Raw genomic sequence first — 27,721 nt, 5'->3', positions numbered from 1 at the left:
AAAAGGTGGCAACAAATATATTAATTTTATGCAATTTAATTTTATTAAATTGCCAAAAGGGAAGGTTCTGGGAGTGGTATCTGACCAGGGGCCACGCTCTTACTTCATTTTCATTTGCGCTGCATACTGGGCCGTAATTGTGCCATCTAGTGCTACCGAGTGAAAGGCAACCGTCGATGACACTCAGGGGCTAATCGTACGAACTTAAGGACACAACTTCAGAGCGAGTGCCAGCCAGTCAAGAATACCAGGGTTATATAGGTAACGATCTTTATAGATAGACGTGCTTTATAGCAACAGGACGCCTAACAGATCGGGAGGTGAGTTTAGAAGTAAATTGACAAGTAGAGATGAGTAGTTGCGTGAGTAGTTTTACTAGTTAGTAGTTGAGTTAGTAGTTAGATTTATTAGTAGTATTGAGCAGACAGTTGATGGGGAGCATCATACAATTTGGAGGGACAGAGAATCGAACACGGGACAATTTGAAGGGATACAGTGTGCTCTAACCATTGCGCTAAGGTTGCACGTCTCGATGTAAATTAAATCGAATCAGTATAGGCCTACAGACGCCTTGAGGTCCTTGGTGGCGATACACTTTTCGCGATATTATCATCCCAACCGTATAGATGTGGCCTAATGGATAAGGCGTCGGCTTACAAAACCAAAAGTAGTCTGCGGGTTCAAATCCTGTTTGAGAAGTTGGCCATCTACTTCATGTACGTATTAACTTAAACAATGAGTAATGATAATAAAAGAGTCACCCGAAAGCACAAGTAATTGGATCTTTAAACATTGTATTGCTTTCACTCTGACTGTTACCAATCATTATAAAAAGCGAATTGTAATACGTATAATATTGGTCCTTTTTATAGCTACAACATAAAATTAGACTTAAATCGAGTGTCGTTGGCTTTCAATTTGTGTGTCCTTAACACCAGCCGCGGAGAAATACCCTGCAACCTGAACCGGCCAATAACCCGATCCCGAACTCTGACTCCCCTACGAATGAAATAAGAACTCCTCCTCGCGGGTGGTTCTTGAACGATTAGCGACGTTAGAAAAAACTGAAACTTGCGATTCACCTGATAAATTACTGGATGCCGTTCAGGGCGCTCCTATTACTAAACGACAGTTATATTCTGTCGATGACTTCAGCGATGATGATCCCGACGAACACGATGCTATTTACATGTATCCTGATGCAGGCGATCCATCGGATCAACGAACGGCAGATTCGGAATTGGTACGGACCGCAAATGAAATTTTTTTCCATCAGAACGAAAATTCGTATGAATTCCCCCTGGTCTTCCCCTTCAAGACTATCCCCCACATGCTTAATGTACTTATGTAGAAATCTTTGGATTAATAGGATCGGACCCCGATCTGAAGCCCGCCGTACATAGGAAGGAACACTCATTCTAACGCTTAGAAAGAGAGACGAAACGCTGGAAGACCTTTTGTCCGAGGAGCTTTCACAGTATCATGTGACTGTGGCGTCCAATTCGAAATGATCAGCATTCTAAAGCTGATTAGTTCAATAGAGAATCATCCGGCTGCCAAAGTGAGGCTATTTAACCTCCTCATATCGAAAGCCGACCAGCTTAGAAGGTCAAATCCAAATAGTTTGGGACCCAAATACGGGGAATCAATTCACGAAGCCAATGAGGTTTGATCTTTGATGTCACCTTCGATGTAAGCAAAGTATAAATAACGCGGGATTGGATAATAGCAAAAGTCTAGTGCTGCATTCACGCGAGTGCGAAAATAGTAATAAGCCAATGATAGCGAATGATTTAACAAATTCAAAAGTGAAAAGAGCTCTACAGTCGTTCAGCCATAGTGTTACGTGGTTACACGCACCGCTATACCACCCCCTACATGCGTTTTACTGGCCTTCTATAGAGTTCTGATCCGATATGGTTTAATAAGGTCTTGACAAGGTGTGTTTCCTGATCCAGTTCATGAATGACGTCACTCTGGTGCACACGTCAAAAAATTTCGCTTGGGCGCATCTGCCCAAACTGACAATTCCAGCTTGGATCCAAGGCGATCCTGGAAGGGTCCTGAAGTGTTTTGAGACGCACGTCAGAGACATCTAGCGGTAAAATCAAATACTTTTTGAATTACAGCAAGGTCCTATAGTAGTGTTGTTACGATACATTTTCTTCGCTTAATATTGAATGTTTTTTTTGCCTTGAATGCAAGGCTATCAGGTTTACTATTGGAAATTAGAACATGTACGGGTGACGCATGAAAGGTAAAAAAAAAAAAAAAATTGGCTCCGATTCACATCAATCAGAGCCAACCCTAATTTGCGCACCACGTTTCTCGAGTCAGGTTAAATGTCGTGCTGGTTTGATGACGACGGATCAAATATTAGAAGGGAAGTTTCATTTTACCAGCATAGCGTTTTCGTATAGCTCCTTTAAATTGCGTTGCATCAGTCTCTTGTTAGCATATTACGTTGGCAGGTGTTCGTCGCGACTCGCGAGAATATTTGTGCGAAAGCAGTTGGCTGTAAAGGTAACTACATTCAAAAGGAAACTAATTCCACTAAATACAACTTGATTTACAGCACATAAGAGAGGTAAATGCCATATATTATTAGTTTATTACTTAAAATTGTGTAGTTTAGAACTCATATTTTCAATATCTCGATAGGCCTATTAGAATAATAAGATGGGTTTCATCACTGATGTTGTGATTCAACTGGCATTGTTCCTCGTATTCACAATAAACTGTGAAAATACGACCGGAATTGGGCACCCATTGGACCCAGTCTTGAATGTCACTACGGAATGCATAACTTACCGCTACGTTCTATGCCCCAAGAATATGACGGCCATGACTGTTATATTCGAATATGAAAAAATGGATGATCCGTATTCATCCATATCGAAGGATTCGCAATGTATTTTCTATCGATTCATTCCGTGTCGAGAGGCTTCGCCAGATCTGATCCTCGAACAAGAACGACATCGACAAACCAAATCAATAAACGGGAAAGAACAAAAAAATTTCGAAGAGAAAAAAAATTTGGAACTGTCTGCCCTGGAAAATAAATTGAACTGCTTAACCAGTCAAATAACGCAATGTGAAATTTCCCAGATTATTTCGAAGGAAAACATGAAACAGCTGAATGTGACTGAAAACGAGAAGTTTGTCCTGCAAAGAGACATAAACAACTTAACCGACAAAATAAAGCAATCTGAAACCTCACGTCAAAGATCAGATGAACATTTGATATTGTGCAAAAAACTGGCATATAATTTAACCTTAAAATCTGCTGAATGCGGAATGGAGATTGAGGGTAAGAAAGCAGCGGAGAACATCGTCACAGAAGCCCAAGTCGCGAAAAAACAGTTGATTGATGATAAAACCAAACTCATGTACTCGTCCATCGCTAAAAATTTCAATAGTACTCCTTTTTCGGGAAAATTAGGCGTACAAAGTTACACCCTTTACCAAATGGGCCGTATGAAGATCATACCAAAACTGCATATAGTGCCACTTGTGGCCCAATACGGCATAGTTTTCAACGATGTCGCATCGATAAGTTACAACCTCACGATTCCACCGTGTAAGCAATCAGCAGAGAGCCTCGCAGACAGCAGCCGTAGTGTCTTTATTGCCGTGGTATCTGCACCTGGAAACCGAGAAAGACGAGAAACTATTCGACAGACGTGGAAAAGACATGCCCAACTGGTGCTGGGCATCACGATTGAGTTTGCTTTTGTTTTAGGACCAACTGATGATGATCAAACCCAAAACCGTGTTAAAGAGGAAAGCACAATAAATGAAGATATCATTCAGATTTCGGATATGCCAGCAGAGTTTCCAAGTAATATGACGATGCCCGGGGTTTTAAATTGGATTTATTATCACTGTCCCCAAACCGAATTTCTATTTAAAGTCGAAGATGACATGTATGTCAACGTACACAAACTAGCATACTTTGTTCGAGACTTTTACAAATTCGGCAATAATGGCACTTTGGCCATTTACAGTCAGATGGTGGATGAGAATATTGATGGCCAGAAAATCAAGCCCAAGCCAAAGAGAAGTATGCATTGCCTAATATTATAAGCTAACAGCACAGAAAAAAGCGAATTGTTTTCCCTGAAATTTTAAACGTAATCAATTATACTTTAATTAAAGGTGGGGAAAAGATGGTTTCGTTAGACGATTGGCCGTGGAATACGTATCCGTATTACTTTGATGGGCCTGCCTATTTGATGCATAAAAGTACCATCTTCCCACTATTGGCAGCCATTCAAACAACGCCTGTCTATTCCTTTGAAGACGTCTACATCACCGGAATTTGTGGCGATAAAGTCGGACTAAATAGAAGAATAAGCGGCAAAAGTTTACCAGTGTGAGAAAAATAATTCCGTTTAATTTTGCACTGTATATTAAATCATTTTCAGTAATCGATCGTTAATTTCGCTGTTCAATACTAATAATTCTTTGCATTCTTATTCAAAATAATAGCTTGTGGCCACGGGCATCGGAAACTGTGACAAATACATGTGACGTTCACAAGTTTCTATCCTGGAAGAATACGGATTCGTCCATATCCCACGAGAAAATCGACGCATTTTACAGTGGACGCGCTCCCAATTCTCCGTGTGATTACAATTACAAAGACAGCCACAATTTTACATTTTTCCGTTTGGATTAAAAAAGTTTTATTATTATTACTTCATATTTTTTAAATCTTTATCTTCTTTATATTCTTTAGACAGTTATTGAATACTGTAGTGTGCTGTGGATTTTTCATTGATGGTTTAAAAAAATATATATTTACTCTGGGCAAGCAGCAGTTATCAATAAAATAATTGTTGCTGTTGACGTCATCCCTGAAATTTGACGACAATCAGCAAATTCTGCTGTTGCCATTGAAGCAACACTAAACTGGTTATTACTTGACTCATGTTCCTAACGGATTTGTGGAGAAAAATGGCGTGACTTTTATAATTCCGATACATAAAACTTCACAAGTGACAAACGTCACCGGCGCAGCCGCTCGTTATTGACGTCTATACATATAATTACCTTGAATTAGACTACAGACTTCGCCTACGAAATATCATTAATACACAGTTTTCTTTCAACCTTCAACAGCTGTTTCAATGTTCAGAAAAAAATTGACACAAATAAAAAGAATAAATAAATAAATAAATAAGCTTGGTTATATTTATTGAAGTGCAGAGAATATATGAACATGTTTTCTCTTAATTGGACCACGAGATTAGATAACCATCACAATTTAAGTCTTATTGGTCAATAATTTCAAAGGATGAACATATGGTAATCAGCACGTAAAAGAAAACTAGTCATCCTTTTCCAAACAAATTATACCTACATATTGAATGTAAATTAGTTCATGAGATGGATAAAACCAGCAATAGTGAATAAGAAAATTAGCTGGTGAAAAGAAAAATAATAAGCGACTTATTGTTAAAGTCTAAACGAAAAACATGAATCTCAAATCACGGGTTGAATCGATATGAGTCTGCAGATCAGCCGAAGACATGGCTTGACGATTCCCAGTCAAGCTAGAATTTAAAAAAGAAAAGAAAGTCTAAAAAAAAAACGAATCGTATTGCAGAATAGCTGATAGACTTACTTGTCATACTCATAGTACTGGCGTCCACGGAAGGCAACCATACGAATAATATAGCATGGGGCTGGATACGACACAGAGCGAGTGCAAGCATCGGGTATAAATACGTAACACAAATAATATGTCAGCATTTGAATGTCGTTTGCCAGAAACTTGCTATCATTCCAGAGAACGTGATGATGTGTCGGCCGGCTAGAACCCTATATAATAAAAAAAAAAAAAAAAATCGATATAAGAAAACTATGAAAACACAATAAAAACGGATAAGCTCTTTTATCATCGGCTGCGATTCGCTTGGCTGCCGTCCGGTTGCCGTCGTCGTCGCCGCCCGGTGCCAACATATCGATCAGCGTCTTGTTTCTTTTTTTCGGGTGGGGGGGGGGGGGGGGGGGTTTCTTCATCTGATGGGATGTTTTGAATTGACCGCCGCCATCGAAATACTTTTTCAATCGCCTGATGTACAAATTACCAATTAAGGAATTTCTTTTCTATTCTTTTTTTCTTTATTGAATTTATAAACGGAATTAATAAGGATGGTTATTTTTGAAACGCTTCAATTTAATTCTTTTTTCGCAATCAATTCATCCACTCGTATGTTGACAACAACGAAAATCTTTTTTTTTTTCATTTAATTGAGAAAAATGAATAATTAGTTAAAAAGCTATTAAATGCCTGCTGTCAACTATGACTTGGTTGATTATTCGACTTATAAATTATGTTTCAAAAATATCACGCGCAGAAAGATTTCTGCGCCAGAAATTCGAGACGTAAACTCGGACGTAAATAGAAACGCTCACAGAAAATTTTATCGGCGTGACGTTAATTTTTTTATTTTTGTTCATGCGCAATTCAGAAGAGGTAAAATGCCAAATTCTGTTGCTATTAGGCATACGACGTGATCTGAAAAAGAAACCAAGATTATATTTAGGAAGGTGATCTGCTGCTGTTATTTGAGGAGTTGCCATTTCTGGAAAGAATCGCATGGCATGGATATTCTGTGGAAATCATGATACTATCACACTTGCAAATTTGCAACACAACTATATTATTTCTATAGTTCTCTGATACACATGACCCCCACATAGCCCATGCTATTACTTTTCCCAATCGAAACGGTTTCAAATTTTTTGAGCCAATTTTACAGAGCAACACGTTATAATAAAGAACTATGCGTGCTACCTGGCACACGTCAAAACATTTCGCTTGGGCGTATCTGCCCATACTGACGATTCCAGCTTGGATCCAAGGCGATCCTGATAGTATCCTGATTCCTGAAGCTTTGAGACGCATGTCAGAGACATCTAGCGGTAAAATCAAATACTTTTTGAATTACAGCAAGGTCCTTTAGTAGTGTTGTTACGATACATTTTCTTCGCTTAATATTGAATGTTTTTTTTTTGCCTTGAATGCAAGGCTATCAGGTTTACTATTGGAAATTAGAACATGTATACGAGTGACGCATGAAAAGTAAAAAAAAAAAAAAAAAAATTGGCTCCGATACACATCAATCAGAGCCAACCCTAATTTGCGCACCACGTTTCTCGAGTCAGGTTAAATGTCGTGCTGGTATGATGACGACGGATCAAATATTAGAAGGGAAGTTTCATTTTACCAGCATAGCGTTTTCGTATAGCTCCTTTAAATTGAATTGCATCAGTCTCGTGTTAGCATATTACGTTGGCAGGTCTTCGTCGCGACTCGCGAGAATATTTGTGCGAAAGCAGTTGGCTGTAAAGGTAACTACATTCAAAAGGAAACTAATTCCACTAAATACAACTTGATTTACAGCACATAAGAGAGGTAAATGCCATACATTATTAGTTTATTACTTAAAATTGTGTAGTTTAGAACTCATATTTTCAATATCTCGATATTAGAATAATAAGATGGGTTTCATCACTGATGTTGTGATTCAACTGGCATTGTTCCTCGTATTCTCAATAAACTGTGAAAATACGACCGGAATTGGGCACCCATTGAACCCAGTCTTGAATGTCACTACGGAATGCATAACTTACCGCTACGTTCTATGCCCCAAGAATATGACAGCCATGACTGTTATATTCGAATATGAAAAAATGGATGATCCGTATTCATTCAAATCGAACGATTCGCAATGTATTTCCTATCGATTCATTCCGTGTCAAGACGAGCCTTCGCCAGATCTGATCCTCGAACAAGAACGACATCGACAAACCAAATCAATTAACGAGAATGAACTAAAAAATTTCGAAAAGAACAAAAATTTGGAACTGTCTGTCCTGGAAAATAAATTGAACTGCTTAACCAGTCAAATAACGCAATGTGAAATTTCCCAGATTATTTCGAAGGAAAACATGAAACAGCTGAATGTGTCTGAAAACGAGAAGTTTGTCCTGCAAAGAGACATAAACAACTTAACCGACAGAATAAAGCAATGTGAAACATCACGTCAAAGATCAGATGAAAATTTGATATTGTGCAAAAAACTGGCATATGATTTAACCGTCCTAAATGCTGATTGCGAGGAAATGAAAAAAACGGAAGCTAACCCAAAACCCCAAGACGACAAAAAAAAGTTGGGCCAAATATATCAGGAAATCATTAACAATGAAATTAAACGCATCTATACTTCCATCGCTAAAGCTTTTGATACTCCTTTTTCGGGAGAATTAGGCGTACAAAGTTACACCCTTTACCAAATGGGCCGTATGAGCATCATACCAAAACCGAATATACAACCACTTGTGCCCCAATACGACATAGTTTTCAACCATGTCGCATCGATAAGTTACAACCTCGAGATTCAACCGTGTAATAAGCAATCAGCAGACAGCAGCCGTAGCGTCTTTATTGCCGTGGTATCTGCACCTGGAAACCGAGAAAGGCGAAACACAATTCGAAATACGTGGAAAAAACATGCCGATAAAAAAAACGTGCTGGGCATCACGATTGAGTTTGCTTTTGTTTTGGGACCAGCAAAAGATGAACCAACCAAAAACAGTGTTATAGAAGAAAGCAAAAAATATGAAGATATCATTCAGATTTCGAAAATGCCAGCAGAATTTCCAAGTCATATGACGATGCCCGGGGTTTTAAATTGGATTAATTATCGCTGTTCCGAAACCGAATTTCTATTTAAAGTCGAAGATGACATGTATGTCAACGTACACAAACTAGCATACTTTGTTCGAGACTTTAAAAATTTCGGCAATAATGGCACTTTGGCCATTTACAGTCAGATGGTGAATGAGAGTATTGATGGCCAGCAAAACCAGCCCAAGCCAAAGAGAAGTATGCATTGCCTAATATTATAAGCTAACAGCACAGAAAAAAGCGAATTGTTTTTCCTGAAATTTTAAACGTAATCAATTATACTTTAATTAAAGGTGGGGAAAATAATATTTCGTTAGACGATTGGCCGTGGAATACGTATCCGAATTACTTTGATGGGCCTGCCTATTTGATGCATAAAAGTACCATCCTACCACTTTTGGCAGCCATTCAAACAACGCCTGTCTATTCCTTTGTTGAAGAGGTCTACATCACAGGAATTTGTGGCGATAAAGTCGGACTAAATAGAAAAATAAGCGGCAAAAGTTTACCAGTGTGAGAAAAATAATTCCGTTTAATTTTGCACTGTATATTAAATCATTTTCAGTAATCGATCGTTAATTTCGCTGTTCAATACTAATAATTCTTTGCATTCTTATTCAAAATAATAGCATGTGGCCACGGGCATCGGAAAATGTGACAAATACATGTGACGTTCACAAGTTTCTATCCTGGAAGAATACGGAAACCATAACCCACGTGGAAATCGACGCATTTTACAGTGGACGCGCTCCCAATACTCCGTGTGATTACAATTACAAAGACAGCCACAATTTTACATTTTTCCGTTTGGATTAAAAAAGTTTTATTATTATTACTTCATATTTTTTAAATCTTTATCTTCTTTATATTCTTTAGACAGTTATTGAATACTGTAGTGTGCTGTGGATTTTTCATTGGTTTAAACAAATATATATTTACTCTTGGCAAGCAGCAGTTATCAATAAAATAATTGTTGCTGTTGACGTCATCCCTGATGAAATTTGACGACAATCAGCAAATTCTGCTGTTGCCATTGAAGCAACACTAAACTGGTTAATACTTGACTCATGTTCCTAACGGATTTGTGGAGAAAAATGGCGTGACTTTTATAATTCCGATACATAAAACTTCACAAGTGACAAACGTCACCGGCGCAGCCGCTCGTTATTGACGTCTATACATATAATTACCTTGAATTAGACTACAGACTTCGCCTACGAAATATCATTAATACACAGTTTTCTTTCAACCTTCAACAGCTGTTTCAATGTTCAGAAAAAAATTGACACAAATAAAAAGAACAAATAAATAAATAAATAAGCTTGGTTATATATTTATTGAAGTGCAGAGAATATATGAACATGTTTTCTCTTAATTGGACCACGAGATTAGATAACCATCACAAAAGTCTTATTGGTCAACAATTTCAAAGGATGAACATATGGTAATCAGCACGTAAAAGAAAACTAGTCATCCTTTTCCAAACAAATTATACCTACATCTTGAATGTAAATTAGTTCATGAGATGGATAAAACCAGCAATAGTGAATAAGAAAATTAGCTGGTGAAAAGAAAAATAATAAGCGACTTATTGTTAAAGTCTAAACGAAAAACATGAATCTCAAATCACGGGTTGAATCGATATGAGTCTGCAGATCAGCCGAAGACATGGCTTGACGATTCCCCGTCAAACTAGAATTTCAAAGAAAAAAAGTTCAGTTGTCATTCAGTCTAAAAAAAAACGAATCATATTACAGAATAGCTGATACTTACTTGTCATAGTACTGGCGTCCACGGAAGGCAACCAGATGCGAATAATAGCACGGGGCTGGATACGACACAGAGCGAGTGCATCTGGTAAATACGTAACACAAATAATATGTCAACATTTGAATGTCGTTTGCCAGAAACTTGCTATCATCCCAGAGAACGTGATAATGGGTCGGCCGACTAGTACCCTATGATTTAAACAAAAAACTGGATACAAAAACACAATAAAAAACGGATAACATTTATATAGGTAGGCCTACCTGAATTCCTTGGTGTGAAACGAGGAAAAAATCTTGCTCGACGGGATGCACGATCGTGTTATCGACAATGGTTCCAGGTGGGACGTTCTTTCCACGGCCACACTATTTGAAAGGGAAGAAACGTCAAATGTGTACCAACACTATATTATTATCAAGTTGATCATTTACAACAATACCTCATCGCTCTGATCATCCGGGAAAAGACGAGTATGGTGGCGCTTCTGAACTACGATGAAAGTCACTGGTGGTTGGTATCCAAATTCCAGTTTGATGCAAGCCTTGCGAATGGCGCTTAGCTCCCATTCAAGAACCTATAGGAAAAATACCGAAGTATGCTGGTTAACATGGTAGTCTAATCAGTGAATATATAGAACAATAGAACTTCAAACGGAAATAGGCCTACTTTTGCGAATTGGCCTTCGCTCACACCATCACGGTAGAAAATGATCCGCTGTGGCTTGCCAGTTGAAGTGGCTCCAGACACCCTGTTGAATTTGCGCAGCAAATTGTACACCATCGTCTCCATGTCTTCAATGTACTCCTGCTTTGATTTTTGAATTCGAATCTCGCAGCAGTATTGCGAGGCGCGCGGATCAACACTTCCCACGACGGCTGCGATGGAAGGTTTGCCAGAATCTTGCTGGTCGGCACCAGGATGCGTCACATCAGCTCCCATGATGATGACTTGTTCGTTCAATAACATCTTGGGGCTATTATATAAAATTGAAATTTGATTCATTATTCCCTCATCCTTTTCCGCTGAAACACAAGCGAAAATATCCAACCGAAAATCGCGTGAAATCAAATTGTTGATTCCTCCTAGTTTAGCGTTGAGCTTCAAGCAAATGTTGGCCATGATTGACGGATCTGGTCCGTTTCTTCCCGTCACGTTCTTTTGCTGTACGCATTGCGTGGTGATTTTCAGATCTAAATCCCCAACACGCTTCACAATATCTATACGAAAAGCACGGAGATGTATATATGTTATTAACGGGCTCAATATGTAATTATTAAACCTGAAGGTTTTCTTACCGTAAGCGCCTTGATGGCGGTTGATGATGACAAAAATGATTTGAAGCTGTGGAAACTTCTGCTTAGCTGTTTTCATAGTGCTTTCCAAGCTATCAATCCCACAAGGCTTGTTGAAAAGTAGCTGCCCCATTGACATGCCTGATGCAATAATTGAAAAGGCAATAGCAAAATTGTGTCAAATATTTGTGGCGCAACGGACAAAAATTTCATATACCCATTTCTCGACCAGTTTTTGTCAATGCGCTAATGAACAAGTCAATAGCCCCATCGCCGCATTTAGTGATGTCGATTAAACCAAATGAATTCATCGACTTGGCTTCGATAAATTTCATTTTTCTCATATTCCAAACTCCGTCTCTAGGAACAATTGACGACGACTCTCTGTCACCGTAAACAAGCTTAGGCGTAGGCAGTACTCGCCCTAAATAGATATTAACATGTTTATAAAATCAAAATATTATTTGGGTTTTTGAAATTTATAACGCACCGCCATTTTTAAATCCTTCAATTTTAAAAACACATGTAATACCTTGAATTTTGGCCATCTGTGTATCGACCGAAATGCCAAAATGTTGAGCATATTGATCCTGAGCAAATTGCATTCCATGAACGGAATCGAGAATTTTTTGCTTGCGAACATCAGCGGCTGTGGCAGCAACTTTGATCATGGCAGACTTTTGAAAGTCAGTCAACTTGCGACGATACTCTTGACCTTCGGCGATCGAGCACAACTATTTCAAAGACAAGATTTTTGTAAATAATAATAATAATAATACAATTGACAGAAACGTGCATTTATTGTATACCTCCATTGGGACCAAGTTATTCTTTTCTCGACTTCCTACCCAGACACAGGGAAGGTCGGGATACTTCAACTTCATGTTGAGTTTCTTTTCAAAGTATTCCTGGACCGTGACCGTCTTGCCATCGCATTCAAATTTCTCCGTGTTGGCCGCTCCTTTAATACCATTACATCCAACCGTGGCTTTGTATTTCCCACGGTTGTAGGAAACCTGGAATAAATATTACACTCATAAATTGTGATATGATTTATAATAGTCTAGATGGTACCTAAATTACCTTCAAGGTGGCAATTGTCTTGTGAAAATCCTTGTAGTCGCGCTCTTTCAACCTATCACCAGGTCTAGCTCTGAACATGTTTGCCATTATTTCGTGAACTAGGCCGGATTTCATAAAGGCACGTTGGGTGGCGTCCACATTAAGAAACGGTTTCCAACCCAGACGCAAGGACTGGAAATGTCCAAACCAGACCTCCACTCCTCCTCCGAGTTCTTCGCTCCTTCCAGCAACAGGCTTCGAAAGCAAGCAACTTCCGAGCATCACCTGTGTACAACTGTTGAGCAAACACATCAATTTTGAAAATGATTTGTGAGAAGTGAATTTGTCTAATCTATAAAAATTGAATAAGTCATTCTATATACCGTTGAGCGGCGCCATATTTTAATGCGATATCCAAGGCTTGAATAGGACGAAGGGGTATGTTAACGGACGAACCGGAACCACCTTGACAGTAACTGGCCAGGGCCCTCAAATCAATTTCCAATTTGCCAGTGGGTTGCAAGCTGATGGTGAATTCGTTCAACCTGGGAGTTCCATCACAATCCAACTCTTGAAATTCCAACTTGATTTCAACCTTGTACATATTAGAGATTTATTTGTTTAGTAAAATACAATTATACAAGTGATTCGTATTATACCTATTAAGTAGCCTACCTTTGAATCCAAGCCCGGAATCCGACGAGCTGTGTAGATGTTCTTTTTCAAATCAAAAACCGGAAAAATGTCTTTGAAACGTGAGTCGCTCCCTAGAAACTGCCCGATGACTTTTCTGTTATTGATAATGGTGATGACAAATGTTATAGCATTCTCTCTAAGTCAAAGAAAACCATCACACAAAAAAACAATACTTGAGAAGCGTTTTCGGGGGAAGAGGTTTGACTTCAACGTCGTAATGATAAAGAATCGTTTTCTTCATATCGACGGCAAAATGATTGGCAGAAAGCTTGATCGGCCGACCTAAAGTTCCTACGCCACCTGCAGCACTGCGCGGAGGGGGGCGAAGTGCTGCGCCCTGAGCTCCTAGGCGTTGGGTTTGGGGAGTGATGGAACGAGGCTGTTGTCCATGAGGAGCAGAATAAGGACGTGGTTGCTGGGGCGCACCAGCAGGTCTCTGGGTCATTCTTTGCGGAAGTTGAGACTCCATTTCCATGGCTGCTTGTGCTTCAGCACCTTCTTGTCCACCTATTTTGTAAATAAAACATATAGGCTAATACTCAGAAAAAATGAAATCAATTTTTAAATCAAGTCAATATTTAGATTTTTACCTTGTTCTTTTCCGATTGTCTGCTTTCCTCTTTTTCTGCCCATTTTTCAGCTTGTGAGGTGAATATTTGTTTTATAAAACCTATCAAATAACAGTTTATTTTATTGCAATGTTAGTTATCAACAATGCTTGTGGATTTGAAGCAATTAATTTGCCAATTAATTATAGCCATGATGGACAAATTACGTTAATACAACAATGAAAAATTCAAATTTTGAACAATTCCATCAATATTTGTTTTACAAAAATTTAAAGGGCAAATTACAGATATCAGAATTAACAAAACAGAAAACTTACGAGAAATAACATATTTGGTTTAATAATAAATTCAATTTATCTTTATACCTTAAAATTCAAGATGAAGAGTTTTCAGCGAGTCTATACTAAACTGTGTGAAGATCAGAAAATATCTGTGAAATGAACTGGCAAAGACGACGGCTTATGTATACATAATAGTGTCGTCGTGAATAATTGTTGACGTGGCTGTTGGTCATTGGCATTTGAACGACGCACGTCTAGTAGGTGCTAATGGTTTCATATGATAGAAATCTGAACTACTCGTAGTAACTTGAGCTCGACACCATGTTATGCATCTAATCGTGTCGTTCACAACAGCAGCCACCCTCGCGTTCTAACAGCACCGACGTCAAATACCTTCACAGACTATCATGATGACAGGCTGTTACCACCAGCGTGACCGTGAACTGGCCCTCGACAATTGGGAAAATCCGCAGTCGAAACTTTAAATTCGGGGGAAATTCAAGCATGAGGGAGCACTTTTCCATTTTTACTCCGGCTGAGAGGCGGTGGATCATCATCCGTTGGCTGACGGGGTATCCATTTGTTTAACAAGCGCTATCTCGCCAGGCTGACGGTAGCGCCATCATCGACTAATAAAAATTAGAAAATAGGAGGATAAAGAAAAAAACTAGAAGGATAAATTAAAGGCGAATGCGGTGAAGGTGATGATGACCAGGCTGAAATAGCGCCGTTTGCGTTCTATTTCCGGTTCCACTTGCTTGGCGTAGTCCACTTCGTCGACTCCAGAACCCATCATTTCTGTTTCACCCCGGAGATCACTTTTCCTACAAGAAGAATCATCAGGATTATTTTCTGTAGCCTTTAAGTTTTTGATAGTTGCCTGCTAATTAATACATACGAGCAGACGATCTTGCGAAAAACAACTGATAGTTAGCGCAAAAAGGTTCTCAATTAAAAAAGGAATTTTCATTCCTAGATATTCAATAACTTCTTCTCCCAGACAGCTCCGACAGCAATTTTAGTGGGCGGAAAATTTTACCTGTGGCGTCTTTCCAACCCTTCTCCCTCGGTCTGGTTGTAAATACGTAACTGTGCAAACTGTACGTGGCAGCAAGGTATTGGCCAATAAACGTGACAAGTACGTATTCATCTTCAACAAAAGAAAATGTAAAAAGAAAACTTACTTTGGAATATCATCGTCGATCGACTTGTCTTCTGCTGGACTGTTGAGATTTTTCTCTTCGAACGAATAACTGCCACTGCGACCGCCCACCATTTTTCACTTCACTTGAAAACGTTCAATCTCCTTTTTGGAAATGTACCACAAATCACGATTCGCAATTGACGGAGGAATAAATAAATAAAAAAGAAAATCTAATTTAAAAAACAAATACGAATGAAGTGCTCGGTAAAATGACACACTCCAAAATTGATGGAGACAATCGAAAATTGTTCTGGAACACAGTGTCGTCTGTCTGCTTTAACTTTCCATGGGCGACTGTCTGTCATGGCAATTTTGATCCTTTTTACTTACCCGCCTTTCTTTCTTTCTTTTTTTGTTTCTGAATTCCCATCATCTTATTCTCGTTAGCACGTTTTGGTTTTCGATCCTTCCCTCCTTCTCCCACCTCCCCCTTAAAATGATGGCCGCCAAATTCGAATGCAGCAACAATAACTTTCTTTCTAGCAATCACCAAAGAGGCTGAGCGGAATCTTTATGGGTTAACACTGATTCCATCTTATCGATTTCGTCAACTCGACACCATTCTGCTCCATTTCACAAGTGCGTGTTATTTTCGTTGAAAGAGTTTCTAAAATAGGATGACAGATAATAATAGTATAGGGCGATCGGATGTGACGGCAACAATAATAAGTTGGCCATCAGTAGGTCGATCAAAATGTTTCAATCAACTTTATTTCTATTTGATTGTTGCGGATGTCAGTATTAATCATTCTGCTTGTCCCGTCCTGTCAGTTGGACTACTTTAAAAAAAAAAAATTTTCTTTTGTTGAGCTCGCCAAAACGTTTCGTTTTGTGTAAGTTGTCCCTAATGGAAAAAACTGATACGACGATTTGGGATTGATTGATCCTGGAATTTATTTGACGGGCCAAAGAATAATAGTTTAATGAAAAAAGAAACATTTCAAAATGAGAGAAATAGTTATACACGAGTCTATAGGTACACAGTAGTTGGAATGAGCATTCTTTTTTATTCGAAGTATAGAATGCCACTGAGTATTTTTCCTTTCATATAACTAAGAGGCTGCCGGACAGCAGAGGACTTTGATTCCAGTCCAGCATTTTTCGCCGTCGCCCGATGAGCTGGTTTCGCGAACGACGTGACCCAGCACGTCGCACCCTCCGTTACAAAACGGAGACGTGCCTCTCCAAATGCAGCCGTCACCTGTGATCATCCATCAATTATTTTTAAATAATTTCTAATAACCGCATTCTGATGGCTGTGATACTCACTTGAAGTACGTCCGTTACCCCAGTCTTCCGTTATTTCATCTGCAAAACGGAAAATCAATTTTATTATTTACGTCATTCCCATAGTCAAACAACAAAGTATAACAGCATTGCAAAATCAATTTACCAATGACGGTTCTTATTTTTGACTTGTCTTCCGCTGCAATCAGAGCAGACAGTGACAACAGAAAGACAAGGGAAATCTGAAATTCAAAATTTAGTCGTCAACAAAATATTAAATCATTAATTGTCACGCAATCTTTTAGTCTTAGTGTCTTACCGCTAAGCGCTTGAAATACATTACACAGTGAAGGAGTATGGAGGATGAAGTTTACTCTCAGCCAAATCACGAAGAGAACTGAATCATTGTCAGAAATGGGCAGCGCAATTTATATAGAAAGGCCAACCTGTGTTATAGTAATGTCCTCTCGGGCTATTTTAGAAACGAGAGCAGTTTCCGTCTTTTTCGGCCGATCATTCACGCGGGGGGGCCAAGGGGCCCAAGGTTTTTCCTTCAGTTGCGCAATGCCAATGTCACGCCATGCCGATGTTTGAGGAAGTTGTTCAGCATAGTATATATTTTTAAAACAACTGATCAAGGTGAAATTTTCAAAGCGGTCTGACAACTTCACGATTTGCGTCATATTTAATTTCCAATTTTAGACAGTCAAGTTATGTAATCCAAACGAATAAAATTTCATCCAGACGATTTCTCAAATTTGAATTGCCAGTTATTAACTTATTATGCATATACAGATGATACAGCATAACATGTATAGAGAGAGAGAGCGTGTAGATACACATAAGTGGGATGGGATGCCAGACAATTGCGTTATCCTGTCATGACTAAGAGGCTGGACAGCAGAGGACTTTGATTCCGGTCCAGCATGTGGCACCGTCGCCCGATGAGCTGGTTTCGCGAGCGACATAGCCCACCATGTCGCATCCTCCTTCACAAAACGGGGCCGTGCCCGTCCAAATGCAGTCATCTGTCCACAATTCAAATTCAAAATTATTTTCGGTTATGATCTCGACACCTTATGTTAACACCTAAATCAATATTACAGGAAAATACAGCATGTTTAATTTCGTTATTCCGTTATACCTTTAATCGACAGCGTTCAAAACGGTTTAATAATAACTCTATTAAAAAATATGAAATAGGCCCTAAGCGAGAGTCATTGGAAAATGATTTGTTACCAAGAGTTGGGCCCCTTGTTACTATTGTTGTCAGGTTTTCCACAACGGTCAGGCCCGACAGTGAAAAGGCCAAAAATCCCCAAATCTGGAATCAGAAATGTCGGACGTCTCCTTGAATCAACATGCCAAATTGCCACCGAAATAATAAAACACAGTTGGAAAATTAGATTGTATACCGCCAGGCGCGTGAAACACATTCTCCAGCAAATAACGTGATGTATAGTGGACAGACACAAGGGCGATGGAATAGTTCTTACTGGAAAATCACGAAGAAAACTGAATCGTTGCCATTAATGGACAGCTCAATTTATGAGAAATGCCAAACTATCAAAGCTCTGCTACGGGATCCGGCGGGTTCACGAATTTTGTCGAGATATCCGATGGGGAAACCCGGAAGAAAACTCGGAAAAACCCAGAGATAAGGAGGATGAATTTTCCAAGAAAACCAGCAGATTAAATAATTTTATTAAATTGCCAAAAGGGAAGGTTCTGGGAGTGGTCTCTGATGACCAGGGGCCACGCTCTTACTTCATTGCGCTGCATACTGGGCCGTAATTGTGCCATCTAGTGCTACCGAGTGAACGGCAACCGTCGATGACCCTCAGGGGCTAATCGTACGAACTTAAGGACACAACTTCAGAGCGTGTGCCAGCCAGTCAAGAATACCAGGGTTATATGGGTAACGATCTTTATAGATAGACGTCCTTTATAGCAACAGGACGCCTAACAGATCGGGGAGGTGAGTTTAGAAGTAAATTGACAAGTAGACATTAGTAGTTGCGTGAGTAGTTTTAGTAATTAGATTTATTAGCAGTTACATTTATTAGTAGTATTGAGCAGACAGTTAATGAGGAGCATTATACAATTTGTAGGGACAGAGAATCGAACACGGGACAATTTGGTGGGATACAGTGTGCTCTAACCATTGCGCTAAGGTTGCACGTCTCAAAGTAAATTAAATCGAATCGGTATAGGCCTACAGGTGCCTTGGGGTCCTTGGTGGCGATAGACTTTTCGCAGTCTGTTGATATTATGATGCTTCTGTGGCCTAATGGATAAGGCGTCGGCCTCCGAAGCCGGAGACTGCGGGTTCAAGTCCCGCCAGAAGTAGATAACTTTTTTCATGGATATAAAATTCTATAATAATAAACGGGTAACGACAGTCGATGGGCCCTTCGAAATCACAAATAATTGAGCCTTTAACCAGCGTATTGCTTTCATTGTTATCAATCATTCCAAACAGCTGATTAGACTCGAACCAATTGCGACGCGCATGCGCTATAAGATCGGACCTCAATATAGCTATACAACATGTCATATAAAAGTTATACACATCAATCGAGTGTCGTTGGCTGTTTTTTTTTATTACTTTTGAATGTGAAAGTATTCAATCACGACTTACCTGTATAAGAAACCTCTACATCCGTTCCACCATCAATGATATAAATCTCGTCTTTGTGATGCGTATAGATGGGATGCGCTGTGTGACCCACTTGTGGCTCCGCTCGTCTCAACCACCGGATCGTAAGTTACGTCTGTGCACCGCTGAGGAAAAGGGTCCTCCCGCAGAGTTGGGAAGGAGAAAGTCGCCGAGATTGCTCACGCTTCGTACCATGTAACAGTTCGGGAAAGAGAGAGAGGAGCAGCGGTCGTGATGGTGGTGTGGGAATAATATAAGAAAAGGAAGCGATTAAGGACATTTCCATCACAAGCTAGGCTCGTCTCTCTACGTCGATGACCTACTTCAGCACGAATAAGAAATGCGCAAGGGTCACAGCACACAGCTCGGCCCAACAATGCGCAGTCAGTTTCGAGTGTTCTGAGCCGATGAACGTCAAAACTAACCGTCTCTCGGCTGCTAAGGCTGATGGATGCCGATGTATTTTGAGCCAAATTTTTAAAAGAGGATGAAATCGGCGACTAAATACGCCGTCGCTATCTGTGGAGTTTTGTTTGTGCTGACGCTAATCGTCGCTGTTGGGAGAACGTCGTCCCGGAACGCCGCCCATTCAATTCCAGCAGGTTGAAAAATATACGTATAGCCTAATTTAGTATTCAATTTGAAATTTCAATCAATTTTTTGATTATAAAGGGCTGAATAATCTTATCAAAGAAAATGGAACCCAAGAAGAATCGTTTATTTACGGAATAACCCAAGGCGTTCGAGCCCTTCGCATCGAACAGGCCATGGCGGAACGCAGAATTCCGCCACTTTCAAATCCGTTCGTCGACTTCAAAGTTGCGGGGGATGATAACGAAACTCTTCCGGCGATGAAGCGGATTCTGATCGTCTCGACGTGGCGGACGGGATCGTCTTTCCTTGGCGAGTTGATTCAAAGTGTCCCGGGTGTTTTTTATTCGTACGAGCCGCTTCATTTCTTCGACCGACATCGCGGATCAAAAGCGGATCTCATCCGCTCCGTCTTCCAGTGCCGATTCCCGTCCGACTACCTCCGGCACGTCAGCGGCTTGACGGAAGGCGGACAGGATTTCATGAGGCGTAATCGACGCGTTTGGGAAGCCTGCGGTCACGATCCTGCCCTGTGCCACCAACCCGAATTTGTCGGGCGATTGTGCACATACTTTCCGGTCCAGCTGATCAAAGTAGTCCGGCTGCGAGTCAAAGAACTCTTGGCCATGATGGAAGACGTCCAGCATCCGCAGCAATGGAAAATTATTTACTTGGCGCGCGATCCTCGCGGTGTAATGGCGTCGAGGGCCAATTTGACGTGGTGCCGGCCCGATCCTGCTTGCGGGAATGTCCACCGTCTGTGCGCCGATGTCCAGGAAGATGTGGAATTGACCAACCGGATGAAAACTCAGTTTCCGGATCGATTTTACCTGTTGAAATTTGAGGATTTGACCTCCAACGTCGAGACCGAGACGGAAAATCTGTTCCGCTTTCTCGGGCTGGCCGTCACAGTGCCCGTCAAAGTGTTTCTCAGCACGCACACTGGATCGAGCCCGTCGGTTTCGATCAACAAACTTGCGGTCCGGCGCAAAAACGACCCATTTTCCACGAGCCGTCAATCAAAATCTGTGGCTAACGAGTGGCGATCGAAGTTGTCCAGCACAGAGGTGTCCGCCATCACCAACGTCTGCAGCTCCGTTATGAAAATGCTCGACTACTCCGTTTAAAGGGTTTGATAGCAGACGTGTATCCGCACCAGGGCTGGACATCGATCGGAAAACCTCCTACACAGAAAACAAATTGAATCAGACAACTATTCACTTACAATTAAATCGAAGAAATAATGACCGGAAATATCGTGGGGACCCATCGACGTCAACGACAGCCACCCGTAATTGTAGTCCAGCGTCAGCTGCTGGACCAGAGTGTCGTTATCGGCTCCTATTGTAGACGTGATGCTGTGGCTGCTGTTCAAATACTTGATGGGCGGAGGTGGACCGCCGTAGGGAAAGAGCAAAACCGGACCGATGGCCAGCAGGAAGATGCCAATAATGAGAAGAATTCGCTCGCCCAGTCTGTCATAATTTCGGTAATGAGTTGAATTAATTTTGTTACTTTTTAGAACTTTTTACCTGCGTGACAACGGGCCCAAAATGGCAAAGATGACGCCACTGTAGACGCCGGCCGCGGCGAAGGCCAGGCCCACTACAACAATGGCCGATTTCTCCGACAGGCCCAGCTGCTCGATCGTCAACAGGGTGGCGGCTACATTTCTGAATTGATTGATTTGATTCTGATTTCTGAATTGTACCAAAATATCACGATTCGCAATTTACGAAGAAATAAACAAATAAAAAAGCAAATCTAATAATTAAATAAAAAAACAAATACGAATAAAGTTTTCGGTAAAATGACACACTTCCAAGTAGCAGGAGAGAATCGAATTGTTCTGGAACACAGCGTGGTCTGTCCGCCTTAGCTTTCCATGCTGGGCGGCGACTGTTTGGAATGGCAATTTTGATCCTTTTTACTTACCCACCCGTTTTCTTTTTGTTCGGAATTCCCATTCTCGTTAGCAAGTTTGGTTTTTGATCCTTCCCTCCTCCTTTCCCCTCCCCCAATAACTGATGGCCGCCGAATTCGAATGCAACAACAACAACCTTTCTTTCCAATCGTCAAAGAGGCTGAGCGTTCTCTATTATGGGTTAACACTGTTTCGCTTCGCTCTTATCGATTTCGACAGCTCGATAGTCGACACCCTATTATATTCTGTTCCATTTCACAAGTGCGTGTCATTTTCAGTGGAATAAGAGTTTTAAAATTGGTAGACTAGTTACTAGATAGCAGGGCGATCGAATGCAACAGCGGCAACACCTGGCCTTATGGGTTGATGGGTTGTTGATAAAAAATGTTTGCTATACTATTTCCGGGTCGATTTTTTCTCTTTTCTTTGAAATATTCTTTCGTTCTGTAGTAACCATAGTGTGACGTGTTGACAGTGTTTCAGGTGTCACGCGCATTTCAGTTTGTCATCATTAACCATTCCGTGCTGTTCTCTATATTATCAGCAACCTGCTGGAGTTTTCATATCAAGTGTGAGAACATGTCAACATAATAAAGTGTTTTCCAAATCCGAGTGCTATCAACGGATGTCATATTTAGCTCAGCGCTCATTCGCGCTCTGTCTCGCAGCGCCGGAATCGTCATCATTTGGCTTGACAGCCGACAATATATCGTTCAGCAAAGAAATGATCACGATCGTTTTGTAGTATATTTCAAAAGCGCTTGGGGTAAACGCTAAACGGTACACGTCGACAGTTTCGATTCACCATGTGTGTGCGAGTGCTGTGCTGTGCATATTCGAAAGAGGGAAAAGTATGTCAGGGTTTTTTTTGTTGCTTTTTTTTAGAGGGGGGGGGGATGGCCATGGCAGATTGTGAAAACCTGCTGCTACTGACGGTTCAAATACGCACTGAATTATTTCTAATGTTGGGGGGGGGGGGGGGTTGGGGGGCAGGTGGTGGTTCTAAATTGTTTATTCGCTTCTATATCGGATGATTGTGGTGACGTAGTTGCATGTGTTGCAAAGCCATATCTTCAAAAATATGAATAAAAAATGTCGAACGTTTCAATGTGCAGTAAATATTTTCCCGTTGTCCTGTATATTTTCACCCGATCCAAGCCAACCCCAAAACGTCCGTTTGGGTTGGTTAAAGTTGACTATACACCAGGGGATTGGAATATACTTTCCGTGGTTCTCCAAATTAGTAAAAAGCATGAAAAAGCCTTAATAACAATTAAACTCAACTTTACTTGAAGATTTTTTTGTGTCATAACATGACATTAAGCGATCGCGATTAAACATTGTGATCCTATTTATTTAGACGTCGGTGGCTTTATTTGATAATCAATATTAAATATGAAGAAGAATTTTATCATGCCGCCGTTTGCCTATGAAACGGCAGAGAAGGTGTCGGATCAGCAGGTCGACATTCATAAAAGGCATTAATAACCCGGACGTGTTGCAACAAGTTCTTCAGTTTATTTATCGGCCGTGTGCGCAGCAGTGTATAGAAGATGACTTCTTATTCAAATAAAATGCTTGAATAACAGTAGCTGAAAATCGAGCGTGAAATTCAATTCGCCTGATGGCCGTAAATAAATCCGGCGGGGATCTTTGCGGCACTTGCGATGACTGTTCCGTCAAACAATTGGACCGTCTATATGGTATGGTACTACCGAGTGAACGGTGATCGGGCTTGATTATCCTCAGGGGCTAATCCTACGACTGAAGGACACATGCACCTTCGGAGTGTGCCGAGAATAGGCCTATAATAGGCCTACCGGGAATATATGGGTTTATCTTTATGATAAACACGCGTCCTTCATAGCAACAAGACGCATATGAGATCGGTTGGTGAGTTTAGAATCAAGACATATAATATCGCAGTCAGATTCCAGAACTGAAATTGCTACCTGCCTAGTCAAGGAGTTATATAAATCAGCAGAAAGGAATGAAGATTGACAGACACATTGAAAAGACGACAACTTTACTTAGACTGATATATAGGAGGAGAACTTAATATCCTTTCAATTAAGTGGTGCCACTAATTAGCTGACGCAATTTAACCAAAAAATTCTTTTATAATGGAAATGCACTTCTTTTGTGCGATTTCGTCGGTCCAAATATATAGAGCGACGTCGGTGGCGATAGACTTTTCGCAGTCTAGTTATAACTTGTGATGCTTCTGTGGCCTAATGGATAAGGCGTCGGCCTCCGAAACCGACTAGAAGTAGTTATTTTTTTCATCATCACATTACTTGATAGTCTAACTAACATCACATCATGTAATGAAAATTGTTCAAAGTTTATGAGGCCCTAAAACTACTTACTCCTCCCAACTAATTATATTGCGTATATCTCTTTCATATGCTATATCGATCAGGTTGATTAGCCTATAGACTCGAACGATTTGACGCGCATGCGCTCACATGATGCGCGTTGGGAACAGTAACAGTTAAACATTTGTATTGTGCATCTGATGGGCTATATAATATTGTAATTCAATGTTTCAACGAACAACGACCACATTTTTCTGTAGCCTAAAATCGCCTAAAATACATGATGAGAAAGCAAACATTAAAGTTAATAAATAAACAAAATAAAATGTTTTATTAATATATTAAGGTAGAGATCAGAAGTAGGCCTATGTTGAATGAATGGTATATAGGCCTATTGTTGATTCGTCATTATAGCTATAATAACGTTGGTCAGCACTCGATTGGTTACAAAATTTTTAAATAAAAAATCAATTGCGACAACACTGTTTTCTTTTACGAATTCAAAAAATTCTTTACTGCTTTTTTTTTACAGAACGAGAAAATTTTATGGAAAAACTAGAAAAAACTCAATTTTTCAGCTTTTTTTCAATATTTTTCCTATTTTTATATTTCTTTTTTTTTTTAAATTTTTTTAACTTAAAATAATATGGGGATTTACGAACTAACGAAACCCCCGTGGCAGATACTGGAAAGGATGTGACCGTCCTATAATACAACCGTATCGAAATATTTGAAGCGTATATAATTGAAACAGCTGAGTATTGAATTGGTTTTGGAAGGTTCGGAAGGTTTGGAAGGTTTGGAAGGTTTGCGTATTTTGTGTGGTACCTACATGTTTTATTAAATGTTGCAATAGGAATATGAAGTCTGATACACGTCAGCATTTCGATGCACATGTGCAACAGGTACACAATTGGCCTGCATAAGGTCGAGAATAAGACAGCTGTGGGTTCCAGAAGTTTCAATCGCACAGGACAACGCTACTTCATGACAAAACCCAGCATTTAAAAAAATATAATTTCCGTCCTTGGAATATTAAAAATTTTCGAGGATTTTTCACTACGAAAGTAAATGGCTTATTATACAAGGTTTCTCCTGAAAAACGTATTTTCTTATCAACAGAAAAATTTTTGTTATAGAAAGCTCGCCTTATTTATCAGTTATAAGCTGACTAGCCATATTCCACACTCTCAGTTTTTTGGGGGTATTCGAGGGTATTCGAACTAGTAGCGTTTTGGTTTTTGCTACTAATAGTATAGGGGGGGTATTCTATTAGTAGCATACCTGTTCTAGAATAGGGGTTCGAATATCCCCCGAATACCCCCTATTCCATGCCTATTCTAAGAGTTTTGCTGGGAGGTGTAAATTTAGAAAAAATGTGTGGAGCGTCCGGGTATTGAACTCGGGTCTCCCGCATTCCAATCCGAGCTTCTTCCATACGGCTATTCTGACTATATCAATCTTGTGTATTATCAATAAAGTTATTTATACGTTTTGATACTTTTGGAGTTGGGACTTTGTTGGGACGGATAAATTTTCAATCTGAAAATTAAAAAAAGTGTGCTGGGAGGCAACTCGATACACCGACGCCGTATGTGCAAATGAAACATTCGCCCACCCAGGTATTCTATTCGAATATGGGGTAAGGTATTCGATTCTTCGAATACTGGGGTATTCGATTCTTCGAATACTGGGGTATTCGAAGGAAAATCGAATCGCATAAGGGTTCTACTATGGGTATTCGAAGCTTTCGAATAGGGTTGAACCTATTCTAGACCTATTCTAAGCAAGGGTATTCGAAGCTGGAATATCCGTCGTAGAGGGTTAGAATATCCCCTGAAAACTGAGAGTGCACTGTTAAAAATTTCGAACTAAATGGATAGTTAAAAGCACCCAAAACGTGTTGAACAGAGTACAAAAAATAGGTATCCTTTTTATGAAAACCACCCAAAATGGGTGGTTCCTATTTAGATAGATCGGCAATTAGCTGGGATTGAACCAAGTACTGACCGTCTGTGCGCAGCTCTTTAAATACTCACCATCTGTTATTACATCTCACTCGTATTTTACTATACACTCAATCACTCATATTCTCCGACTATGTAAAATGTACCTTGCCTTCTTCTTTTTATTTTATGTTTCCTGAGTCCCCAACTTATCTTTATATACAAGTTCAAATACTTCAAATCACCCATCTTTTTGCTGACTTATTCAATTAATTTTCCATTGTATTTTCCACGATAAAACAGCGCGGAACTATAAAGATTCATAACACTATTAGATTCTCTGTTTAACGTGGAGTTTAGTGGAGAGGCACACCTTCATTTTCCCGAAGTGAAAAAGTCCACTTTAAAATTGGTATTCACACTTTTTAGTGGGGACTTCCATCATTTCCACACTTGAAAGTGGGGTTTAGTGTGGGGGAAATTTTTTACAGTGTAGTTTTCATTTAGGCCCTATAATGGATAAAATTACAATCGAATAATAGTGAAAAAGAATTTAAAAAGTTTATTGAGGTGAATATACAATTCTCAGGGAGTTATCAAACAACGTACACGAAACTTCCCTTAAGAATTTATTTTACAGTTTACAAAGTAATTTTATCGAGGGGTTGGCAACTCACAACTTGGGTGTACGAAGATTCGGGATTCTGGAGAGATTCTAGAGATTCTGAAAGATTCTACAAGATTCTATGAGAGGAGAGATAGGGAGATTCTGGCCAGGGCGGACCAGGGTGTAGTACGAAGATTCTGGGAGTTGCCAACCCCCCGAATATTATACGATGCAACGGATATGATGGGCCACTGTTAAAAAAGGTCTCGTTTATGGGTAAATACATATTACCGAAAATTGTTACTGTGTATCGAAAATCGGTAGGTTCTCCGTTTCGGTAGTTATAACCTTCGATTTTCAATAGCACGTCTCGACCAAAAATGTACATTCTCAATTTTTGTTTCCTACTTTTTCCCTTCCTTTTGTCTAGTTAAAAAAACAGCCTAAAATCTATCGAAAAGGTACTGTTACTTACATCATATAGAAATAGCACAGCGGATCAGCATCCGACTGTGATGCCGGAGACCCGAGTTCAATTCCTATCGAAGTCTAATCTTTATTTAGAAATGGACGATTATTACTCACGATTTGTGAGACGGAAAACACGTCTCGGTTATCGTAGATTATAATATACGTTTCTAGTTGCCCGGTTTCCGAGGACTGTATGTCTCGAAAAACGTGAGGTATTATTAACAGTGGAATAGTAAGAAAAAATCGTCTAATTTTGCGGAAATTTCTAATTTAAAAAAATACAGAAAAATGAAACCTTAGGCTTTCTTTAATAAATTACATAATTTCTCAATTAGATTTGATTTATTAATTGGACGGCTGATTCCATTGGAAAATATTATTGGGAGGGGATTGAGTAGTGGGCGGG

General features: G+C 39.9%; 4 protein-coding genes and 1 non-coding gene across 8 annotated transcripts; 4 read left to right on the top strand and 1 right to left on the bottom strand.

Moving 5' to 3' along the window:
• The first annotated feature begins 2,300 nt into the window (after window positions 1-2,300).
• Window positions 2,301-4,772, top strand: LOC124314384. 2 transcript variants are annotated; one of them, XM_046779505.1, is made up of 4 exons: window positions 2,301-2,587; window positions 2,662-4,063; window positions 4,159-4,375; window positions 4,492-4,772. In XM_046779505.1, exons 2-4 carry the CDS (start codon window positions 2,680-2,682, stop codon window positions 4,679-4,681), a joined length of 1,791 nt encoding a protein of 596 aa, XP_046635461.1. In that variant the 5' UTR covers window positions 2,301-2,587; window positions 2,662-2,679; the 3' UTR covers window positions 4,682-4,772. The 2 variants fall into 2 exon arrangements, with proteins under 2 accessions (XP_046635461.1, XP_046635460.1); XM_046779504.1 differs by having other exon boundaries at window positions 2,302-2,587; window positions 2,671-4,063.
• A 434-nt stretch (window positions 4,773-5,206) lies between these two features.
• Window positions 5,207-15,867, bottom strand: LOC124314382 (protein argonaute-2-like). Of its 3 annotated transcripts, none has more exons than XM_046779499.1 (17): window positions 15,553-15,867; window positions 14,453-15,192; window positions 14,109-14,188; window positions 13,692-14,025; window positions 13,498-13,612; window positions 13,206-13,417; window positions 12,844-13,117; window positions 12,570-12,776; window positions 12,293-12,494; window positions 11,978-12,184; window positions 11,764-11,901; window positions 11,517-11,685; window positions 11,135-11,441; window positions 10,908-11,042; window positions 10,732-10,833; window positions 10,475-10,659; window positions 10,019-10,393 (listed from the first exon to the last, which is right to left on the bottom strand). In XM_046779499.1, exons 3-17 carry the CDS (start codon window positions 14,149-14,151, stop codon window positions 10,303-10,305), a joined length of 2,721 nt encoding a protein of 906 aa, XP_046635455.1. In that variant the 5' UTR covers window positions 14,152-14,188; window positions 14,453-15,192; window positions 15,553-15,867; the 3' UTR covers window positions 10,019-10,302. The 3 variants fall into 3 exon arrangements, with proteins under 3 accessions (XP_046635456.1, XP_046635455.1, XP_046635457.1); XM_046779501.1 differs by having other exon boundaries at window positions 14,109-15,192; window positions 15,553-15,674; window positions 15,763-15,867; XM_046779500.1 differs by lacking the exon at window positions 10,019-10,393 and adding an exon at window positions 5,207-5,558 and having other exon boundaries at window positions 14,109-15,192.
• On the top strand, window positions 7,233-9,646 carry LOC124314383. The gene is made up of 4 exons (XM_046779502.1): window positions 7,233-7,426; window positions 7,504-8,899; window positions 8,995-9,214; window positions 9,331-9,646. The coding sequence occupies exons 2-4, from the start codon at window positions 7,513-7,515 to the stop codon at window positions 9,515-9,517; spliced, it is 1,794 nt and encodes a 597-aa protein (XP_046635458.1). The 5' UTR covers window positions 7,233-7,426; window positions 7,504-7,512; the 3' UTR covers window positions 9,518-9,646.
• A 3,208-nt stretch (window positions 15,868-19,075) lies between the features above and the next one.
• Trnar-ccg lies at window positions 19,076-19,148 on the top strand. The gene has a single exon. It is a non-coding gene; the product is annotated as a tRNA-Arg (tRNA).
• A 697-nt stretch (window positions 19,149-19,845) lies between these two features.
• LOC124314388 (carbohydrate sulfotransferase 5-like) lies at window positions 19,846-21,812 on the top strand. The gene is made up of 2 exons (XM_046779510.1): window positions 19,846-20,060; window positions 20,131-21,812. The coding sequence occupies exons 1-2, from the start codon at window positions 19,946-19,948 to the stop codon at window positions 21,174-21,176; spliced, it is 1,161 nt and encodes a 386-aa protein (XP_046635466.1). The 5' UTR covers window positions 19,846-19,945; the 3' UTR covers window positions 21,177-21,812.
• Window positions 21,813-27,721: the final 5,909 nt, after the last annotated feature.

Source organism: Daphnia pulicaria, chromosome 10 (genome assembly GCF_021234035.1).
Source record: "Daphnia pulicaria isolate SC F1-1A chromosome 10, SC_F0-13Bv2, whole genome shotgun sequence".
In the NCBI taxonomy this organism is placed as follows: Eukaryota; Metazoa; Arthropoda; class Branchiopoda; order Diplostraca; family Daphniidae; genus Daphnia; species Daphnia pulicaria.
The sequence above is the reverse complement of the archived record's forward strand: the minus strand, read 5'-3'. Positions and strand labels throughout refer to the sequence as shown.